Below are 21,398 nucleotides of genomic sequence, written 5' to 3'. Positions count from 1 at the left end.
AGAAGCTATAACTTGCTGGTTCAGTGTGTCTAAGCATGGGATTTTTTTCACCAATTGTATACAAATTATGCCATCAGCCATAAATAGGACCAGGTGATAACGTGTGGGTGGATGAGTGCTGTTACTGTCACCGCTTCCCTTAACCCCAAGGGCAGCTGAGGCTTGGTAAATAAGATTAAAAAAATAGAAGGGAAGTACTTGTACCAATCCAAGTCCGAAGTAAACGAAATGCTAGAAATCTGTGTCCTACTGCATTCTCTCCTCCATTTGAACCAAATATCCAATAAGAATACCAAACATTTTTCAATCATTTCTAACTTTTAGGAGCTTTTTTATTTAAATTCAAGAATTTGCATGTGTAATTCTCAGTGATTAGTAGTGACCATACAAGCAATGTTGCAAGACATGGCAAGTTTTCTCAAACTCAAGAGAGTTTTGGTTTCTTAATAGGGGAAATTCAGTAAATATAAGGCAGATCTGTATCAAATATTGAACAGAGAGAAAAACATAGATAGTTCAAGACAGTTTACTCTTTGCAATGGTCCTAGGATTTGGGTAAATATAACATGTAATTATATTTGAGTATGTTGATATAAGAGAAACATATTACCAAGATACTTTATCTTTATCATGGATAAAGACTCACATATTCTTTGTGAATGTCAGACAGTATTCTGTATTTTGAGTATAAAGGAAGAAAATGAACAGTGGTCCTTCATTCAGGTTGTAGCCTTCAGTGTCATATAAATCAGAATGTATCTATTCTAAAATAAGAGCATGCTAAGTGATTTTTTTCATATTTTTCAGGTTATTATTTATGAAAAACCTCACTTCCATGGACAGGCCAAAGAGTTTAGTGAACACATAGATTCTGTCCCTAATTTTTTAAAAAATGATGTAGACTTTCATGGAATTGGATCAATCCGTGTCATCGGTGGAGTGTGAGTATGATATATTTCCCATATGTGATTCCCTTGTCTAGTTTTGAAGATCAGCACAAAAAATGTGCTGAGCAGAGCAAAAACAACCTACCTTAATCTAAAAACATACATCCCTTCTGAAATGTGGGAAATAGAACCTATTACTGACAGCTTTCTCTGAACTCTTGTTAGTATTAGAGATTTTGAGATAGATTAAATGAAGGGAACAGTTTCTAAAACTTAAGCACTTAGTAGTTGTAGGCACAATATAGAAGATAAGAATTGCAAGACAAGATTATTTCTCGACAGATTATGCACATGCATGAGAGTCCCGATTTTCACTCTGTTTTACCTCTGTTGTCTTTTGGTGCTAAGGGTCTCGGCAGTGAGTCCTCCCTCATTAAAGAGGTAGCCTGAGTTGTGTGTTTACAAAATCAAGGGTTCTTGACATTGGTTACCTTCTGGCCCTGCACTGTTTTTAAGAAAGCTCCCTAAGAAGGAATCCAAGTGTAACCAACAGCACATCTACCCCACTCTCAATCAGCAGCTACTGAACTGGGGTGAAACTTTGTATCTTCACAGGTAAAACCATAGAAAAGAAGCTTTTCTCATAACTTAATTGCCATGGTCAACTCAGGGCTAGAATTCCTTCAGACATGTGTTAATCTCTCTGTTGATAGGTTGAATTATTAATATTTGAAATGTTGGTTTATTTTAGTTTAAGCATCAATATCTCTTATTTGCAGTACATCATATAACTTGTTCATTGTATTCTAGCAAAAGATGCTGTTCAAATATTTCATTGAAAGAAGTTAAATGACTTAAGATTACTCAAGGGTCTATATTTGGAGACTTAGTCTTTTAGATCAAGTAATGGATACACTAACCAAAGTGGAAATACACCATGCATTGCATTGGATGTGTAGGTCATGTCTGTAACTGGTCTTGTTACTGACCAAGGTTCTTGACCTCCTTAATCAATAGGAGTTGATCCGAGACCAGACTGGAAATTCAGGCAAGGCTTTATTAAGGCTCCTGTTGCAGCAGAGGGGATCAAGAACAAACAACAGGATTCCCTTGCTTGCTTGTCCCCTGAGGCAGAGGCGAGCTTGTTCCTTATACGGAATGAGGGTAGGGGTTGTCCAGGAATTGACGGCTTAGTGGTTTGCCCACCATTAGGTGGTATCACCTGCAGAGGGCATGCACAGTTCTCTGCTTTTGCTCCTGACCCCCTGCTTTTTCTTTCTTTGTTTTTTTTTTTGTGTGTGTCTTTTGTCCAGAATTTGCCCCAACTGTACGTGAACACAGTGATTTGTAGTCCCATAGTTTCTTTGTCCTTTGTCCCTCCAGGAGAGGTTTATTCACGTGTAAGCATTGCAACGCTGCAGCAAAGGGTCCCAGGCCGCAGCCTGTCTCAGTCTGGCATATTAGTTATTATCCAGTTCCTCGCCTTTGAATTTAAAAAATTTATCAGAGGCTTGAAAAACAAATCTGTTTTGGATAAATTTTTATTGTGTTTTTATGTAGTCGTAGTGTTCTCTGATCCGTGGACACGTGTGCTTCTTGTTAGTCCTGTGATAAAATATTTTTCTTTCCTTCCCTTTAAGATCTGAGTGATTTTTATCATGAACTAGATTTTGGTTTACATTATTTTCTAAGTGTATTTGTGATTATTTTATAAAATCTCAAAATATTGTGGCTAGTAAAACATTATGCACACTTTCATTTTTTATATGATACCTGCAGGAGAAAAATGTGATGTCCAATATAAAGATGAACAGGTGATTTTTATTTTTTTTCACTAATTCTACTTTTTTTTTTTTCTACTTCACTATTTCATTATTTTTCACTTTTAACTCTTGAACTCTATCTGTAAATAATAGGAACTCTTCCTCACCTCTGTCCTGTCTTAAGGAATCTAGAGAAAATGAGGTTGATGTTTCTTCATTTTTCTCAGATAATGTCTATTTTTAAATATCCCAGATAGATGTAAGTTGAATCTTAATTAAAACTTAATCTACTGAGAAAGGCTGTGCAGATTTTTGAACTGTCATACTTTACTGATTTCTCCCCTGATTGTAGGTCTTCTGTATCTTATTTTTCCCGTTGAGGTATATTAAAAGCATGTTTTGAATAGTCCCATTTATATAAACTTAGAATTTGAAAGTTCTCTTGTAAAATTTATTTTCACATAGTAGTTTAAGAATACAGTAATAGTCGTTTCTTTACATATTACAAATGTGCTCATATATATAAAATGCTTATTCTAACTCACATGGACCCTTACCCCTTTCCCTACCTGATGCACACCTACAGAAATTAGATATGGGTTCAGGAGTACTGAGGGGCTACTTTTACTTTGTACCCTAGGAAAACAGTTCTTAGGAATACTTTGTGTATCTTCCCCAGAGAATGTAGTTAGCCCTACCCGGCTTCAGTTCGACAAGCTCTAGAATTCAGAAGTCCCCAGCCCAGGAGCCCAGAGTGGCCACTCTTGGAATCTGCCCCGTTGCAGCGGGCCCCACTCTAGTTACACAGTGCCGGCCAAGGGCAGATTCAAGCAGGGTAGCATGTGTTTTATCTATGCCCACACTGCATTAGCTACTGTGGGTTACTGCAGATTAAGGTAAGTTTCCTAAAGAACTAATGAGTAGCGGTGTTTATCAGTGTTTGGTACTGATAATTTTAAATTAGAAGTCAAGAAGCCTCTGTCCTTGGAAAGTCTGCCATGGGGCTTCCTGTTTCCATTCTCACCACTGATAAAATGGTGGGAGCGACATTTCCTACCTGTAAATATTTACAGAAGTCTTTGTTATGTATTTAGACCACCAGGGCTAATACCATCCCAGTCTCATTCCCGTTTCTCCTTGCTAAACCCTCCTGTAATGTGTTTCAGATCCAAAGCTGGTGACAGGCTCCTTCGAGTTAAACCCTAAATACATGTTTAATATAGTGATCATTCTGTGATTCCAGCAGGGCTTAATCAGAAAAACAAGACTGATTGTCTTTGAATCTCATTGTGGATTTGCAGTATTTCTCATTGTCTGTCTGCGCTTTCCATTATTTTTTCCTTGGCAGGCTATTCTCTGACCACGCTCTGATGGTGGTATAGGGTCAGGCCACAGACATTTAATGTGTTCCTGGGTTGCAGTCCTATAACAGCTAACCTTTTGCTGGGAAAAGCCTCCAAACTATTAAAATTATTGATCCATGAAGTTTACACCATTTGTTTGTCTCTGTGAATGCTAGCAAAATAAGTGTATTGCTTTTTTAAGAGATGGTGATATGCACCTGGGTGCTTTATCATGATTTTTCTCTCTTTCTTGACTGCGGTTTTATTAATAACTCAGTTGTATGTCCTCTACTTGTAGATGGGTTGCCTATGAAAAAGAACATTTTAAAGGCCAGCAGTTCTTACTTGAAGAAGGAGATTTTGAAGACAGTAATGCCTTTGGGGCATTAAGTGGTTCCATCTTGTCTTTCCGGTACTTACAAGCTGTGAGTTAACTTCTTTATTCTTAATTTTTTTTTTTTTGGCTTTCCATGAAAATTGGACATGACCTCTGGTAGAATATAAAATGATAAAATGTTTCTACTACCTGAGACCATTAAACTGAGTGACTTATATGGCTTGCCTTTCTTGACTGCCATGATTATTACAGAATATTTGTGTGTATTTTTCATCCATTGATTCCATAATCATTTTTGAACACCTGCTATTAGGTAGATTGTGTCAGGTGCTAGAGATATAATGGCTAGACACTCACTACCTATGTGGTAGGGTTGATAGTACCTATGTAAATGTTTGATATTGTTTGACTGTGGTTGGATTCAACACTAAAGTATTGAGGATACCCGGAGAAAAGTCCAATACTTCCCTTTTGAAGTAGACAGGGAAAGAGGGCAGCTGAGTTGAAATTTCAAGTTTGAGAGTTAGCTAAGTGAAATTTGGGAACAGGATGAAGAAGAAAGATGGATGTTTTAGCAAGAGGTTAACATTTTAAAAAGCAAGGATGGGAGCCAGTGTTGGGGATGAGCTCACGCAGGGGACACCTGGTAGTGTCTAGAGACATTTTGGATTGTTATGACTTTGGAAGGGTGGGGGGTTGTCAGGCTAGAGACGTCTAGTGGGTAGAGGCCAGGGAGGCCATGCAAGGAATCATCAGCCTAAAATGTTACTGGTGCTGCAGTTGAGAAACCCTCATATAAGTGAAACTGATATGTTTTGGAAATGCAGTACAATCAGGATATTAGAGCTCAGTAAGATGAATCCAGGGCCAGAAAATGAAGGGCCTTATATGCCATGTTGAGGGGTTCACACTTTTTCTTTCTTGATTTGACCAGAAAGAATGAATTTTAGGCCTAGCGAGCATGATTAGATTAGCATTTTAGAAAGGTTTTTATTTTTTTTGGTGAATGTATCAAGAAATAGCATGAGGGTGAAGGAGGTAAGCCTGGAGGCAGGAGGTCTATAATGTTCCAGGACTGGAAGACACAGGGAAGAAGAGATAGAAGGACACTAGAGAGTTCTGCAGGATATCAGAGCTTGCTTATCAGATGTTGCTCACTTTTCTGACCAGCTCTGGAGACTTCTGAAGTGTGTTCAGAGGGCCATGCTTTCTCATAATTAAGAAGTTATACCACTGCAGTATATTTCCAAAATAATCTTTACCCATATAAACTCTAAACTATCTGGCATGACCTCCGAAGCCACCTTTTGAAAGAATTGATGATGCAGTGAAGGGTGATTATTGGGTCCGGGCGGGCTCTGTGCTCTGAATCCTAAGTTTCTACCTGTCAGGGTCACAGGCACCGCTGTGGCAACCCCTCGCTTGGTCGGGCGGCAGGAGCCCGAATGGGAGAGAAGAATCACAGGGAATAAGGGAGCGCTTTTTTTTTTGTCCACAGTGATCCTTGTTAGTAAAAAAGTGAGTTGAAAACCAGTTCTACCTAAAAGAAGTGTAGCAGAGCTAACTGAAGATTGGGTACTAAGTTGTCTGAGCAGTGGACAGAGAGCTTTTGAGGTGTTTTGTCCACAATTCTAATGTGCAAGGGCCACGGGTTTTCTCTAGCCACGTCTTCCTTGAGCAGTAAAAGGCATGCCAGACAAAACATGATCATGCCTGCGTCTTTTTCTCTCTCAGTTCATGGTAACCACATGCATTGAAGAAGTTAAGCATCATGATTCAGAGCATCTCCCACCTAGTATTGAATGATTTTTAAGAATTTCCCTCCTGATTTTAAAAAAAAAAAAAAAAGTGGAGCCGAAGTTTGCTCCTAGAAATGTTCAGCAGAGAATGTGATGGTATCTTCCAAGGTGACTGTGACTAAAACAGGCAAAACTCCAAGATTTCACTAGTTGAATTCTTCAAATAATAGAAAATGTGGAAAGAAAAAAAACACTATAGCTAAAAAGTCAGGAGATACTTGATATAGACAGTCTATGAGAAAATACGTTGGAAAAATTGGCAGAAATTTGCATGTTAAACTAATGCTGCAAATAGAAGTTTTGGGTATTTATGAAAATGATAACACATAGTTTTTAGTACACATAATTTCCTTCAAAGAAAATCTATTCTCTTTAAATGAGGTTTAAAAAAAAATTAAGACCAGCTTGTAAAGGTATTATCATCATCCTCATTATGATATTCCTAACATCTTCAGGGGCTTACTAATGGCTTTACATGCATACTTGTACTAAATCTTCACAAAAATGATGAGATAGAGGCTTTTATGACTCCCACATTGCAGATACGGAAACCGAGAATCTCTGAGCTTAGGTACTATGCTCAGGCGCAGAGCTGTAATTTGCTGGGTGACTCTGTCTTACTTTGGCGCCCATGTCACGTTTCCCATTTTCCTTGGCACAGAATGATTAGACTAAAAAGCACTTCAGGAGTGGAAACCTGGAATCTCATTCAGCCAACAGCTTATTAACATTTCATTTGTAGCCGTAAATATATAGTTATTCTTCAGACTAATACACGTGTATAGTAAACAATTATTTACATAAATTTAAATTATAAACAGTCTGAAATTTATGTTCACACAAACGTTTTCAGATGAAATATTTTCTTCAGTCGTAGCGTGGAATTGGGTAGAGGTTCTCTTTTTAAAAACCACTTTATTGAAGTATGATTGACATGTAGAAAGCTGTACGTATTCATTGTATACAATTGAGGCATTTGGGAATAAGTATATACCCATCAGACCATCAAGGCCCTGGACATACTTGTCTCCTTTCAGAGTTTCCTCATGCCCTCTTTATAATTACTAATTTTTTAGTGATAAGACCCAACGTAAGATTACCCTCTTTGCAACTTTTAAGTATATGATACAGTTAGTGTTAGACATAGGGTGAGCAGCTCTTGGGGTTGTCGTAGACAGTGGGGTTAACAGGCAGAGCTGATGTGAGACATACTGTCTCTCAAAGGTCTCTAACCTGGGAAAGAACAAAGCACTGCCTTTGAGATCCAAGTTGAAATAATATCAAATAAACAGATGAAAGGTAGGAAAGTTGCATAACATAACGCAGTCTTCTAATGGCCTGGCTCTGGTATATGGAACACTCTGGATCCACAAAGGTCAGATCTTGGACATGTCCCTTAGGGATAATGTGGTCTGTGTCACGGAGTGCTTTGGAGAGGATGACCAGAAATGTGTTTCTAATTCCAAATGAGTCAGGCAGATATAGTGACTTGGAGTTGATTATTTTATAAAGAGAAAAGGACCAGGAGGAAGGAATATAGCAATAATTTACACTCCAGGGATTAAAGAAGGAATTTTTATTCTTGGCTCTCTCTATAAGTTTCTTGGTATGCTTGTTTTCTCTAAATTTCATACTCGCCTAAGTTTTGGATTTCCTTTTGGATTTGCTTTCTGATTTTCAGACTCGGGATCTCTTTTCAGATCTGTAAAACCAGGTGGTGTGCAGCAGACACCGTTGTGTCCCCTCAATTAATGGACACATCAGATCTCCCTGGTGTCTTGGTATCTTGTTTGACGCTGCCCACCCAGGGGGGTTGTCGTATAGGAGTTCCAGAACCTGATGAGCTGCAGGATTTTATGGAATTTAAAAATAATAAAAAAAAAAAATCAAATTATTGATCCTTGAGACTTATTTTTGGTCCTGAAGCAGCTGCTCATTAGTTCATTCTAACAGTGGGGAGTCCTGTGCCTGAGACTGTGTTAGACTCTCCAGATTTTTCGTTCTGTTTAAGTGCTTTAAAGTGGAGTGCAGATTTGAGGCTCCATCGTTATTCATTATTCATCTTTCTAGAGCAAGAGAGCTCCACTTAAATCCATGTGACTTTGGAAGTTATTTGATAAGTTTAAGTTATTTAGTTGTGGTTACAGTTGGAATGATGGTAACCTGGTAACCTCACAGGACTAGTGTCCTATCACAGACCCCTCATGAACAAGGCCGTTAGAAGGTTTGGTTTTCTGTTTTTGTGTTTGCCTGCATGTTTTATTTAGTTTACTTTGGACATGTGACCCTGGAGAGTTAGCCCCAGGTGATTGGAGTTGGCTTAGAGTTAGAGCTCCCCGCAGCAGGAACACCATATTGATGGCAGCTGGTCAACTGGATCAGGTATTGTGTATTTGGTAGGTTTGGGTGTAACGAGCAGAGAGGGTCAAAGCCAGGAGACAGACTCAGGAACATTTTTAGAAGACGGAAGGCAGAAGCTACAAGGCAGGAAAAGCTATGAATAATCAAAAGCAGGAGGTTCAACAGGAGAACAGTGTCTCTGCTAGGAGACCCCTGTGCCCTTGGCCACGCCTCTGGGCTTGGGATCCAGAGCAGGAAGGCCGGAGACTCCGGCCATGCGAGTGTGTCCGTCCGTGAACCCGTGGCCTGCCAGCGCTGGTGCTGGGCCCGGGTCCTGTGGCCGTAAGCCCTCCCTCTCTGGCTGCACCGTGGCCCAGTGGCCTGCGCCGCCGGCCTGCTTCCCAGCTCACCCTCCTCCCACACCCCATGCCATAGGACTCTTCAAATCGGTGCTCAGGTAAACTTCACCCCGTAACGCAAGTGATTTCTCAGTGAAAGGGCAGAGGCACAGCACATGTTCCCATCCGATTCCAGCGTGATGCGGTGGCCCGTAGAACCCGTCAGCTTACCTCTGCCCCCCTGGAACCCTAACGGGGAGTAGAGAGCAGTGGTAGGGGCAGACGAGATAAAAGCTGAGGAGGGTCGCCGCAGAGTCACGAGAGCTGGGGAGGAGGGGTGTGTGTGAGCGCCGAAGGCCTGCCCGCGGCGGTCGGGCCTGCTTGGCTGGCGGCTGTGGACAGCACTTCCTGACCAGGGCCCAGACCGCCGCCTGCACTTGTCATCACCGCGAGCACCCTCACAGCCACCTGGAGCCAGGCGTGCGCTTTCACTGGTAAGAAACAGGCAAGCTCCTGTCCCTTGGGTGACGGAAGTTTATTTTGTCCATATAAGCAAGTTTGTTGATATGACACCCAGGCTGTAAAATTTCACTGGGGAGGCTTGTCCTGGGCAAGCGAATCTCTGTTGTTTAGTCGCGAAGTTGTCTGCGAATCTGTGTGACCTCATAGACGGTAGCCCACCGGGCTCCTCTGTGCATGGGATTTCCCAGGCAAGAGTCCTGGAGGGGGTTGCCGTTTCCTTCTCCAGGGGACCTTCCCGACCCAGGGATCAAGCCCATGTCTTCTGCATTGGCAGGTGGATTCTCTACCACTGAGCCACCAAGGAACCCAAGAAATCTCCAATAGGGTGTTGGAGCCTTGATTTAATATATGTATATTCTAGATTTATATTTGGAAAATGCCAGATCTATGTCTATAATGAGATACAGAAATATCAATATGTGTATATGTGTGTATATACATGCATACATATATACACATATATATGTAAAATCAAGATTTAAGGAAGCTCAAAAAGATAACAAGTGCACGTGTTTGAAAAGTATTCTGTTAATAAGACGAGGGATAGATAGCGGGGGTCATGAAGACTAAATCCACCTAGCTTCCACATTTTTAAGAAAGACGTAAAAGTAATGAAGGTGACAGGTGTTCTCAGATTCCACATGTTTACTCTCAAGGAGGAATTGAAAACCCAAATGTAGCTTAGAAAATATAATAAAAATTTCTGGTAAAAAGCGTTTATCTTTTTTCCTGAAGTTTCAAATGAAATTTGACCCAGCTGTATCAGCAGTTTTTAAAATCCTTGAAAGTTGACATGTAAGTTGTAAATGCAAGAAAATTTTTTTCTCAAATGTATTTTCTTTCTCTTCATAGATGCTTTGTTTTTGTTGGATACTATTTTGCTTGTTCATGTAAAATGAATGTCTGTCCTGGAAATCTTAGATTGTAGTAATAATAATCATAATGAAAAATTTGATAGTTTTTGAGATGTATAGAAGCTGATAACATTTTCCTGTAGGTCTAAAACTTGAGCTACAAACAATGAAATAATAGGCAAGAATAAAGAGTTTTTATTTTTTTAATGCATTCTGTATTTTCCAGTTAAAAATACACCTATTTGAAAATTTGAAAAAATATAGGGTAATATTTTTCAACTTCTGGGCCCAAAGGTAACCACTCTTGGTTTTTCTATTTTTTTTTCTTCTATTCTTTTTTAAATGAAAAGTTGAGGATTTTGTGAGAACTTATAATCTTACCAAGCTTTTAAGTTTTAGTTTTTGTCCTATTCTTTTATCCTTACATTTATATCTGACAATGATTTAAGAGTTTAGAGTAGACAAACAGATTTACACTCAAATTCAATCTCTGCCCCTCAATCGCTGTGATATATCAGGGGATTGACTCAATTTTGTCAGCTGTAAAATAGGAGTGATAGTAAAATAATCACATCAGAAATAAGGCATGTAAAGCTCTTGGCAGAAGTGAGTACATGATATATTTTTAACTGTTAACTTGTTAAAAACTCTCCTTAGTTGTATTTATTCCATCAAGCAGTAGATGCTTAAAGGTTTATGTTTGTAAATCTTTTGGACGTTTATATTATTTGTAGCTTTTCACTATGATAAATAATTCATCTTTGCATATAAATTGACTCTTATTTAGTTTTAGGAAACTTAAGAATATCACACACAAAGAATAAACAGTTTCATAAATATATGTCTAAATTGTTTTCTAAAATAGCCGCAGAACGTATATTTCCACCAGGGATGTTCCTTGGTAAAACTGGGTTTTTAGGTATTTCTTGACTTAAAAAGTGAAGCTGTATCTGTTTTAATTTGAATTTCTCTATTAACTTAAAAAGTGAAACTATATGTGTTTTAATTTGGATTTCTCTAGTAGTGAAATTAGACATTTGTTTTTAACATTAATCTTTTTTGTCAATAATGTTTATTTTGTGAATTAAGTGTCAAGTTGGGTCTTATAATTTTCCTGTTATTTTTAAGTATTCTGTCTGACTACATGGAGATATCCTCTGATTTTAATTTTTATAAAACAATTTTTTCAAGCAAATTTCATTTATTCTGTTATATTTAAGCTCATAAAATCCTCCCCCACGATGCCCACAGTACATTTTAAGTTTACTTTCTGTTTCAGGTTGCTTTTGCTCTCTAGACACAAGTTAGACTTGAGTTTCCTTTATAGTTACTGTTGTATATGATAGTCTGTAATTCCCAGCAATTTACTGACTGTGAACTAATTTCTAGTTTCATAGAATTGTATTTCCCTGCCTAAAGTAAATCCAGACTTATGTTTTCTTTAAACTGTTTAGGAGTAATGCCTATTAAAATTGTCTTCAGTGCCATTTAAAATTCTTCCTGAAGTTGTGTGAAAATTATCCCCAAAGCATGTGAAAATTGCTAAGATACAGCAAGCCATAAAACAAAATGCCTGTGTTCCCTAAACTCACCTCTTCTTCTTTTTAGAATTTCATAGAATCTTCAATCACACTGTTTGAATCTGATCTAGAAAGTGGGAAGTTTATTGACATCACAAATCAGGAAATCTCTGACTTAGAAGAAATTGGCTTTGGCAGTGAAACAAGGTCCATTCACGTTAAAAGCGGCGTGTAAGTTGTCTCGTAAGGATCACGAGCTCCTCTGGTGTTTAAATTGTTGGTTGCTGAATTCTGTGTCACCTTTGTTCTTTTTCTTTTCTATCCTACTTAGGTGGGTTGCCTACCAGCAGAAGTTCTTCTGTGGAGAACAGTACATTTTAGAGAAAGGGAAATACAAGTGCTTTTTTGACTGGGGAGGATCAAGTAATACAATCATGTCAATACGACCCATCCAGTTGGTGAGTTAAATATGAATATAGCCAGTGCCCCTGGCTTGTGATGGCGTACAGTCTTCTTTTGGAAGAAGCTTTAAAAAAGTGGGACTGTTGGATTATGTTGTATGTTACCTATAGAGAAAATGAAACAGCCTGTGAATTTCTGTAGACTCCATAGAGAGCGAGTAGGTAGTATGAGCACCTCCATGATTAGGAACTCTGTCATTTGATCAGTTCTTTTATCCAGTAGCATGTATTTAGTGCCTTTGACATATCAGACAGGACTGATCCCTGGAGATAAAAGATGAATAAGCCTGCCCCGATGGGTCTGTGTGTCTCCTAGAGGAGACAGACAATTATGCACTATTACCTACAGTATGACTAGTGAGAAGATGAAGTGTGTGGGCAGGTGTAAGCCGTGCTGAGGGACCAGGGGTGGGAGCACGGAGAGCCTGGGGCTCTGGGGACCATGCCAGCCTTCAAGAAGAGATGCATTGAGTGATGTCTTAGAGGATAAAAGCGATTTTTCCAGAAAAGGCAGTTCACAAAGAAGGAATCATCTCCACATGTGCAAAGTTACACAGTTATGAAAGAGTGTGGCCAGTGTGGATAATAACAAGCCTGGAAGAACAGTAAGGGTACCCATGAGATAGTGATGGGCGAGAAGTGGTGGGAAGTTCAGGGTCTGTCTGTCTTTTTTTTTTTTTTTGGGGGGGGGGGTCCTGTCTTTCTAATGGACACTGGGGCACATTTTTTCTTTTAGCTCAAAATGAATATTACTCAACATGAATTAGTAATAAATATTAAGGTTATTATAAACTAATTTAGTAGATTATTTGAGGGTCCTTACCAAGTTCAAAGAATCTAGTAAATTGGTCAGATCATATACTTTTTTTTGTTTTCCAAAGGATATTTTCAGCACTTTTCAAAGACAACTAAGAATATGTGATTATAATTCTTAAAATATTTTTATATATGTTTCAGGAACCTCTTGGGATAAATGAGCCTCCACATTTGGTATGTTTAAAAATATTCTTAACTTGTTAAAAATTGCGTACTAAATATGTATGCCCTTTCTCTCAAGTCTGTCTCTTTCCCTCAGATAACCTTTATGTGTCTGCATGGCAGGGCAGTTTATATTGTACTAGGAACCTGTGGGCACCGATGTGTCATCCTTGTTACTGACCACATTGGCCTGGGTTTGTCATGGTCCTTTGTTTTTCTCCCACTAGATCTTCAGCAGTGACCACTTTGGGTTCGTCTCAAACCTCTGCCACCCTTTCTTTCCTGTTGCCCATCCATTCTTCAACATCACATTCTTAATCAGCATAGTATGTTACACAGTCCTGTGGAGGAGCAAACTCACCATGGAGAGATGGCTGGCTTATTATGTAAATGTATTTCTAAAACCTAAGTCACAAATTGCTTAAAAGCGCTGGTAAAACCGCAACCCCGCTTCTTTATTCTAGTATGTTAATGGTTTCAAGGATTGGGTAATACTCTGGAGCCTAATGTTTGTTTATTATCTGTTGAGAGCTAGAAATTGTGCTTACTTAGTGCTTCTAATAACTCTGTGAGGTCAGGATTTATCTCATTTATTCGTGAGAAAAACCAAGATTTAGAATTCAAGTGAGCATCATTTCACACAGCTCAAGGTCACAAAAGAGGCACTTTTTGTATCTAGTTCCAAGATTTGACATCAAAGAAAGACATATCGTGGTACAAGCAGTACAGCCATATAAGAAAGGGGGTAAAATACAGAGCTTCCTCTGTCTCATTTAACATAACAAATATAGAAAAATTTTCTTCAAAAAGCCAAAAAGAATGATTGGTTCTAAGTATTTGACATTTGCTAGTTTTACATCATGTTGAATCTTTTTCTCTGTGTACATTTTGCACGTTCTGCCAGTGTTTATGTATCTCAAATCAGCTTAGTTTGAACCGTGTTTCTGTCCGCAATGTTTTCAGGTTTTATTATTTTCTGATTAGCTCAGGCCTCTTGGGAACATTTCCTCTCTGAATATAACTCAGTTTCTGGAGTCACTTCCTGCCAGATCTTTATTTTGAATCTTAGAAAACTCCAACCATGGACTTTCAAAGCACTTTTTTTCCCCACATGAATCAATGTAACATGAGTAGATAAAAGAGATGAAACTGGGATAATTCCAAGCTGCACATTCTCTGAGTTTTAAGTGCAGATAAAAAAATCACATTCTTTTAAGCTCTTGTTTCTCCCCTTCCTCCATTCCCTTTTAATTTTTTTTTGTAATGAACTTCCTTGTTTGGGACAGATTGCTCAGAGGATTTTCTTTATAGTATTTCCAGTCCAACTTGAAGAAAAAGGAAGCAGCCGCAAACACCCAGCGAAATTGGCCCCGTTTATTTTCTGAATATGGTTCAACCACTGCCTTGTGAAATAAAGGTCCTGACAAGTGTATGACAGCTGGACATTTGGTAACAAGCAGACAAAGCCGCCTTATTTACCCAGTATCAAAGCTCTTATTATTTCCGTTGGACCAGATTTTCTGAAAGTTTAGCTTGTTTTCAGTTACCCAAATGAAAACAAGCGGATCTTGGCTGATAGTCTGGTTCCTCTCAGCAACTATAAAATTATTTTCTCCTTCACAAGTAGTTGTGAAAGTCAGGTTGACAGTGTAGAGGCTGTGTTTATATGGGGTAGTTATTTTTCTCTGTCTGAGGAATAAGAAGGAAGTTACATCTCCAGTTCAAGTAACAGAGGGAATTCTTAACATGCTGGTGACTTGAAAGTAAACCTCAAGTCACCTGAGAAGGGAAAAGCCAAAAAGTACATGTGTAGAGATTTACTCTAGTAAAAATACCATTGCCGATGTGGAAGTATATGATGATGATACATATCTTATTTGAGACACAGAATACCTCCTATTATTAAGAAGATTGTTTTTCACCTGTGACTAAAGGTCAGTTCATCAGGTCTGATTGCCAGCTCACAATATATGATACAAGAACAGGATCATTATAGAGTTTCTTCATAGTTAGCAAATGGTATTTCATTTTTATTTTTCCCAGACCAAACAAAAATAGAACGTGAATATGTCCATGATGTCCTCGTCTCTGTCTTTTCACAAGCCCTGAATATCTGCATTCTCACTAGATTAACTCGCATAAAAGTGAATTTTGTTTCCAGTGAGATTGTATTTCAGGCCTCCACTCTCCAGAAATTCTGTTTTCTCCCCTATGACTCAACTAAGGACCTTTCTTTCCTGGCATCTTTTTCAAGTCCATTTGCAGTAGAGTTATAAGTTTGAATTTCTTTAAATATTGAGCCTCTGTTCCATTTTATATGTGATTCTAGCTCAGAAAAAGCAACTTGAGTATTTTCTTGTATTGGATAATTCAGCCAGATTGAATTCTCAAGGGATCACAGGACCTTTAACGGTGGTGCCTACTGTTACCATGTATGGAAGATAAGAAAACAACAATTCTAGTCAAGTCAAAGATTAGTAAGGTTCAGGAGCACTGTAGGAAAACATTTGGGGCCAGGGGTACCAAGACCAGATAGTTTTATTTATTCCTGTGCTAGAATAATTCCTCTGAGAATACTCTGTCTTGTCTAAATGAGACTTTCTGCAGCCCCTGGTGTGGCAGAGAGTCAGACATGACTGGTTACTGAAGAACAACAATAAGAACATGACCAGATCCTTTCTATAGACTCCAGAGGCCAGAAATACTCAGGAGGTAGTACTTATCTCAGTAAAGAAAGCTCCTCTGAGTAAACAGGGAAGTAAAATCACTATAGAATATGCAGCTGATATGAGAAGTGCATAGCACTGCAATATGAGACAGTGTGATCTAATGGAAGAGTGGAAACAAACTTTTCCCTGTTTAACGTCGTATACGTTTACTTGCAGGAAGTCCAAAGGGCTGCAGAACATCTCATTTAGATAGGATTGAGTGTTCCCAGTTGAATTATTTTAGCATTGGAATAAATAAAACGACATTCAAGAATTACTCTGATATTATGAAATAAATTAAGAAAGCAAGACTTCCTTTGTTCAGTAATGAAGTTCTTGAGGTTTTAGTTTGTCATATTGAAGAATGACTACATTTATTTATGTGTATTATTAATGAAAAATACATAGTAAAAGAGAAAGGATTTCTACAAAATTTTCATCATAAAGGGGTGTTAATATCTGCTTTAAAGCGAGGTTCTAAAGAAGACACAAGAACAGTATATGTGAAAAGGAGCCTTGGAAACCACTGATGCACTGCTGCTATTTTCCGCATACACTTCCATTTGGGGCTTGGAACCATGCTTACATGGCCCGGAAGGATGGGTGTAGTTAGAAGCAACTCATTTCTTGTTCATCTGACATTCATCTGTGTTCTATGCCACGTATCCAAGTTGTTTTGTATATTTGTTCTCCATTAACCTGAAAAGGAAACCAGAATAGTGACTCATCCAGCTCGCTCTTCACAGGACGTATTTTTCACCAGGACTGGCCACTTAATTTCACCCAGTATGTGCTCAGTCACTCAGTCACATCCGACTCTCTGCAGCCCCGTGAACAGTAGCCCGCCAGGCTCCTCTGTCCCTGGGATTCGCCAGGCAAGAATACTGGAGTGGGTTGCCATTTCCTTCTCCAACCCAGTATAAAAACCAGAGATTAATTATTCTCATTAGAAGGCACTGAGTTGGTTGCTGTGCATCCATCCTCAGAACATTAGGATGAGGATTATTCTATTCTGAGGCATTTGTAAGGTAGTTAAAATGAGCTGTTGCTTTTCTGGGGTTGGACACATCTTAAGTGAATCATATCTCATTTAGGGGATAAAATAAGTTCAAATCAGTATTAAGTCTTTTTTTTTGATTTGCATAAAGAGTATTTTAACTATTTGAATCAAAATAATACTTTATGACAGACTGTGTGTCAGAGAGACAGAAACTTTTAATGCTTCTGGTGTGAAGACTAAAACTAAAAAGCAGAAGCAGTTATAACATATACTCTCTGAAATAGGATTAATGTGCAGCATCAGTTGCCCAGGATTTGACATTTCATGGCTTCATGGTAAAATATTGAAGTATAAATCTTAAACTCAGCAATATGAATATAATTAAATCAACAAACTGGGAATCCATGCAGTGAATCAGACAGCCGTGATCTCTGTTCTCATGTGCCTTTTCTGATTGTTATTGTGAATAAAGATAATATTTGCCTGTGGGGTGAGAAATCACCCCACATTTTGAGGAGTTAAACGTGACTGACTTTTTAGCTTCACGTTCTACAAACCTTTAAGTTTTAAGTTAAAAAGCATTGTCTGAAAAACCACCAACTGAAATCCTTATCAAGGAATCCAGGGCAGTTTGCCTGGACACGTAGAACTGTGCATATACAGGGAAGCGTTCCAGAGATCTGTATTGTCTTGGACTTGCTTTTGCCTTTTCCTACCAAAGGTCCGTGGTAGGAACTTGACAGATCATGCCTCCTTAAGGCTGGGAGTCCCTTGGTGTTTTAACATTCCAAATAACAGCCTCGTTTCATGTTAGGAAATCATATTGTGTAAGGGGGAGTGGGTTCTCAGCTTTCTGGCTTGGACTTGGTTTTGATATCAGACCAAGCAAGGTCAGAGCAGAATGAGATAGCCAAGAAACAGTTCCTCAGGGTTCAGAGACCATCCGTCTCTAAGAGGACCCTTGGGAAGATGAAGGAGGCGGACATCCGCTGCTCAATGAAGCCTTGTTCTGGATGAAGCAGTGGCAGCAAAGAGGGTGGTGCTGCAGCTGCTTATTACGATGCATTCTCAGCTACAGCGCAGGCCTGTCAGTGCTGGGTGGATCTGTGGGCCGTGTTATTTCAAGGCTCCTGTGTATTATAAAATATTTATAGGCCTCATTAATTTTTTCTTACCTATTAGAGATCCAAGGCCACTGGCTTTGCAGATTATTATATCTCTGGTCTAAAGGGAATTATAGTTGAGATTTCATGAATTTTCCTTGACATAAAGAACTAAAGCAGAAATGTAGTTAATCATTATATAAGGCTGTAAGCTGTGCATTTAAGGTATTCTATCAGTAGACTGAAGCCTGTAAGCTGAAATACATGGCCCAACCATCTTTCTTTAAATCTTGCACTAATCCCATCATTATCATCTTCTCTGCCATCTGCTTCTGTGGCCTCACAGGCATCCTCATGCTCATTTATGGGCACGCGCTCATGCTTTCTCCTTCTCCCTTTTATTAACTGTGAATCAAGAAGGCTTAGGGAGAGACAAGCCGTAGCCACCCCTCATACCAACCCAAACTGCCTTCGTGTTTAGCACTAAATTGCTTTTTTTTTTTTACACATGTTTTCTCATCACAGGGGATAATGATCACTTGATGCAATGGACAGGGACCAGATTTAGCAGAGGAGGGATTCTAATTTACTTCTACAGGTAGAATTGTTTTCTGGGCCTCCATGCCCAGAACCTGGTGGTTTGAAATGATAAATAAATTGTGACATTTCTGACAAACACATAAGGAAAAAAAAACATGAGTTTAAAGAGAATGTCTTCCTTCACATGGATTCCTTGTTAATAAATAAAACATGAGTCTAGTATTTTGCTGACTTTTTATAAGTACATGAGACTAAAATGTTTTCATTTGCTTCTGTGATATCAAACAGCTGTTCTCTGTTTATTGTGTTGCTCTTGTAGCTCAAAGCATTCAGTAAACCAGGGTTCCAAGGTGAATGTATCGATTTCACAAAAGAAGTTTCAGACTTGACTTCATCATTCATGCCATGTTCTTTTAAAGTTCTTCGGGGTTGGTAAGTATGCCTATCAGCTGATCTCTGCTGTTGTTTAAATAAGTGAATTTCTTTTAAATTTATACAAATTTGACTTTCTCTTTTGAGTACTCAGTGAAAGAAAAAATTTTAATCATTTTAATCTTCCTTCCCATGGATTCCTTGTTAATAAATAAAACATGAATCTAGTATTTTGCTGAATTTTTATAAGTCAATTGCTAATTAACCTATGCGAACTTTGCCCAACTTGTGTTATGAGCCATTGTGAAAGAGAATGCTAAGTAGCCAACTCTGAGACCATTTTGCTTAATCCTTTTTCCTCATTGTTATCTTAGATTATTCCCTATTTTGCATGTTTATATTGTGTGTTTACTGAATAGTATAATATACTCTTCAGTATATACTATTCAGAATATACTATTCAGTATACTTCTATTTATATAGAAAGCTATAAAAAAAATAGCATTTTTGTCCAGATAAGACATATTACTCCTAAATTTAAAAAAAACAAAACTTTGTATTTAAAGTATCCTTTGTCCCCATTTCACAGTTGGAAATCCCTGATTCAGAGTTAGTTTCCCAAAAGGTCACACATCACATGTCAAGGATTGCTTTGGCTGTGTTTTTGTTGTTGTTTTAATTCTATGTCCTTCCAACTGTGGTAGCATACAGGGCCTTTCTTACATGTATATGAGACTATATGTGATTCTCAATTTATATTCTAACCATATATTCTCTATGTATCATTTTTTTTATTGTGGTACACTATATATAACATGAAATTTACCATTTTAGCCATTTTGAAGTGTATATATCTTTACAGTAGCATCTCTATCAGACATCCACCTAATAACTCATCAAAGTCTCTTCTTCCTTCAAGATATCTTGGACTCATCAGTCCTCCTCCTTTTCTCTTGAACCAATAGAGACAAGAGTCCTGGTTCCCATTTGGGGAATTTCCATCTCCTAATGAGCCACACTCCAGGGTCCTCTTATTTCCAGTGTTTACCACAAACCAATCAAAGCCCAATCATTTGTCCCAAAATCCAGGTTAATATTTTTACTGCTCTTCTTTAAATCCCACAGTTGTTCTCTGATACCAGTCAGATTGAGATCAGGATTGATTTGAACCTTTCCAGATTTATCATCCAAAAAAAAAAAAAAGTGTCACTTTCCATATCCAAGCTCCATTCTATCCACATACTAGCCCCCTTTCCTCCCATCTCTGGGCATTTACTCAGCTATGTGATTTCCTCCTCATGCCTCTGTACTAGGGGTCAGCAAGCTTTTTCTGCAAAAGACTAGGCAGTAGATATTTTCAGCCTTATGGGCCATAGAGGCTCTGTCCCGGCTCCCCAGTGCTTGGCACAGAAGCAGGCACCCTGCAATACATGAATAAGCTGTGTTCCAGTGAAACTCTGTTCATGGATGTTGAGCAATATTGTATGCAATATTCACATGTCACAAGATCTTTAAATTAAAAAAAAAACACTTAAAAATGCAAAAACCAGTCAAAGCTTGTGAGCTGTTGGAAAACTAGCAGTGGGAGTGGATCTGGCCCACATGCTGTAGTTTACAGCTCTGCATCAAAGGGTCAAGTCAGTTTCTCTCTCTCCCTTGGTTCTTGTCTGGCTGCAACAAAAATTTGGAACAAGGGACTAAAGGGTTTAAAACAGCAGACACATTGCAACTCAGTTCAGCTCAAGCAGACAGATCTTTTATTAGGCAGACATTCCCAAGACGTGGAAGCAGGCCGACCCCAAAGGAGTCGTCCTCCTGATTCCTCTTGGCTTCCCCCTTTGTATACTTCTGTCTTCTCCTCTTGGTAATGCCCTGTGCAAAAGAGGGCTTGTACCCACCACCAGTCAATGAAAGGGAATGCAAGTGAGCAAACACTCAAGGCCAGTTGACAGTTGCAACTTACACAACAGCAGGCTCTGTTGTGTATGTCTTCCCATAATTCAGTCCCTTATAGTCAGTTGTATGTATGTGTAGAATATTTATGAACCCTTAATGGGCTCCTGCCCCACTGAGGGTACTTGGGGAAGAAGCCCCTGTGGTTAGTTTGTATCCACTGTGTGCCCTGGACACAAGTGCAAGAGTTGGAAAAATCCCTCTGGTTATTTTGTAGCATATCTCTGAACTCTCCTGAATGTGTCTGGGATGCTGTTTAGAGATGGTTTGGCTAGGCCCACCCCTCTTTGCTCATACCTAACAAAAGTGTGTAGGTTTCAAGTGGATCTTGTCAGTGGATGTTACTTGGTTGGCCTACATGCTGTGTTTAAAAAGTTTTTTCGCATCATTACTAACATTTAGGATATTTCCCGGAAGCAACTGTTTTTTACCTTCTGTTAAAAAATGAGAAGATTTGGAAGATGAGGGAACATTCACCTTTGTTGATAATTATTAATAGCTGGCATCGAGTAGAGGCGTGTGTGCTTCCCAATCTACCATAGGATATATTGCCAGTTTTTTTTTCACCTGGTACACTGCT

At 38.7% G+C, this 21,398-nt stretch overlaps 1 protein-coding gene across 1 annotated transcript in view; it reads left to right on the top strand.

Moving 5' to 3' along the window:
• CRYBG3 (crystallin beta-gamma domain containing 3) overlaps positions 1-21,398 on the top strand; it is a 121,816-nt gene that overhangs the window by 67,581 nt on the left and 32,837 nt on the right. The window contains exons 11-16 of the mRNA XM_065913781.1: positions 808-941; positions 4,292-4,418; positions 11,792-11,934; positions 12,035-12,161; positions 13,122-13,154; positions 18,813-18,925. Of these exons, the coding sequence (XP_065769853.1) occupies positions 808-941; positions 4,292-4,418; positions 11,792-11,934; positions 12,035-12,161; positions 13,122-13,154; positions 18,813-18,925 (677 nt within the window). The remainder of the gene's footprint in view (positions 1-807; positions 942-4,291; positions 4,419-11,791; positions 11,935-12,034; positions 12,162-13,121; positions 13,155-18,812; positions 18,926-21,398) is intronic.

The sequence above is a fragment of the Muntiacus reevesi genome, chromosome 21 (genome assembly GCF_963930625.1).
Source record: "Muntiacus reevesi chromosome 21, mMunRee1.1, whole genome shotgun sequence".
NCBI lineage: Eukaryota > Metazoa > Chordata > Mammalia > Artiodactyla > Cervidae > Muntiacus > Muntiacus reevesi.
The sequence above is the reverse complement of the archived record's forward strand: the minus strand, read 5'-3'. Positions and strand labels throughout refer to the sequence as shown.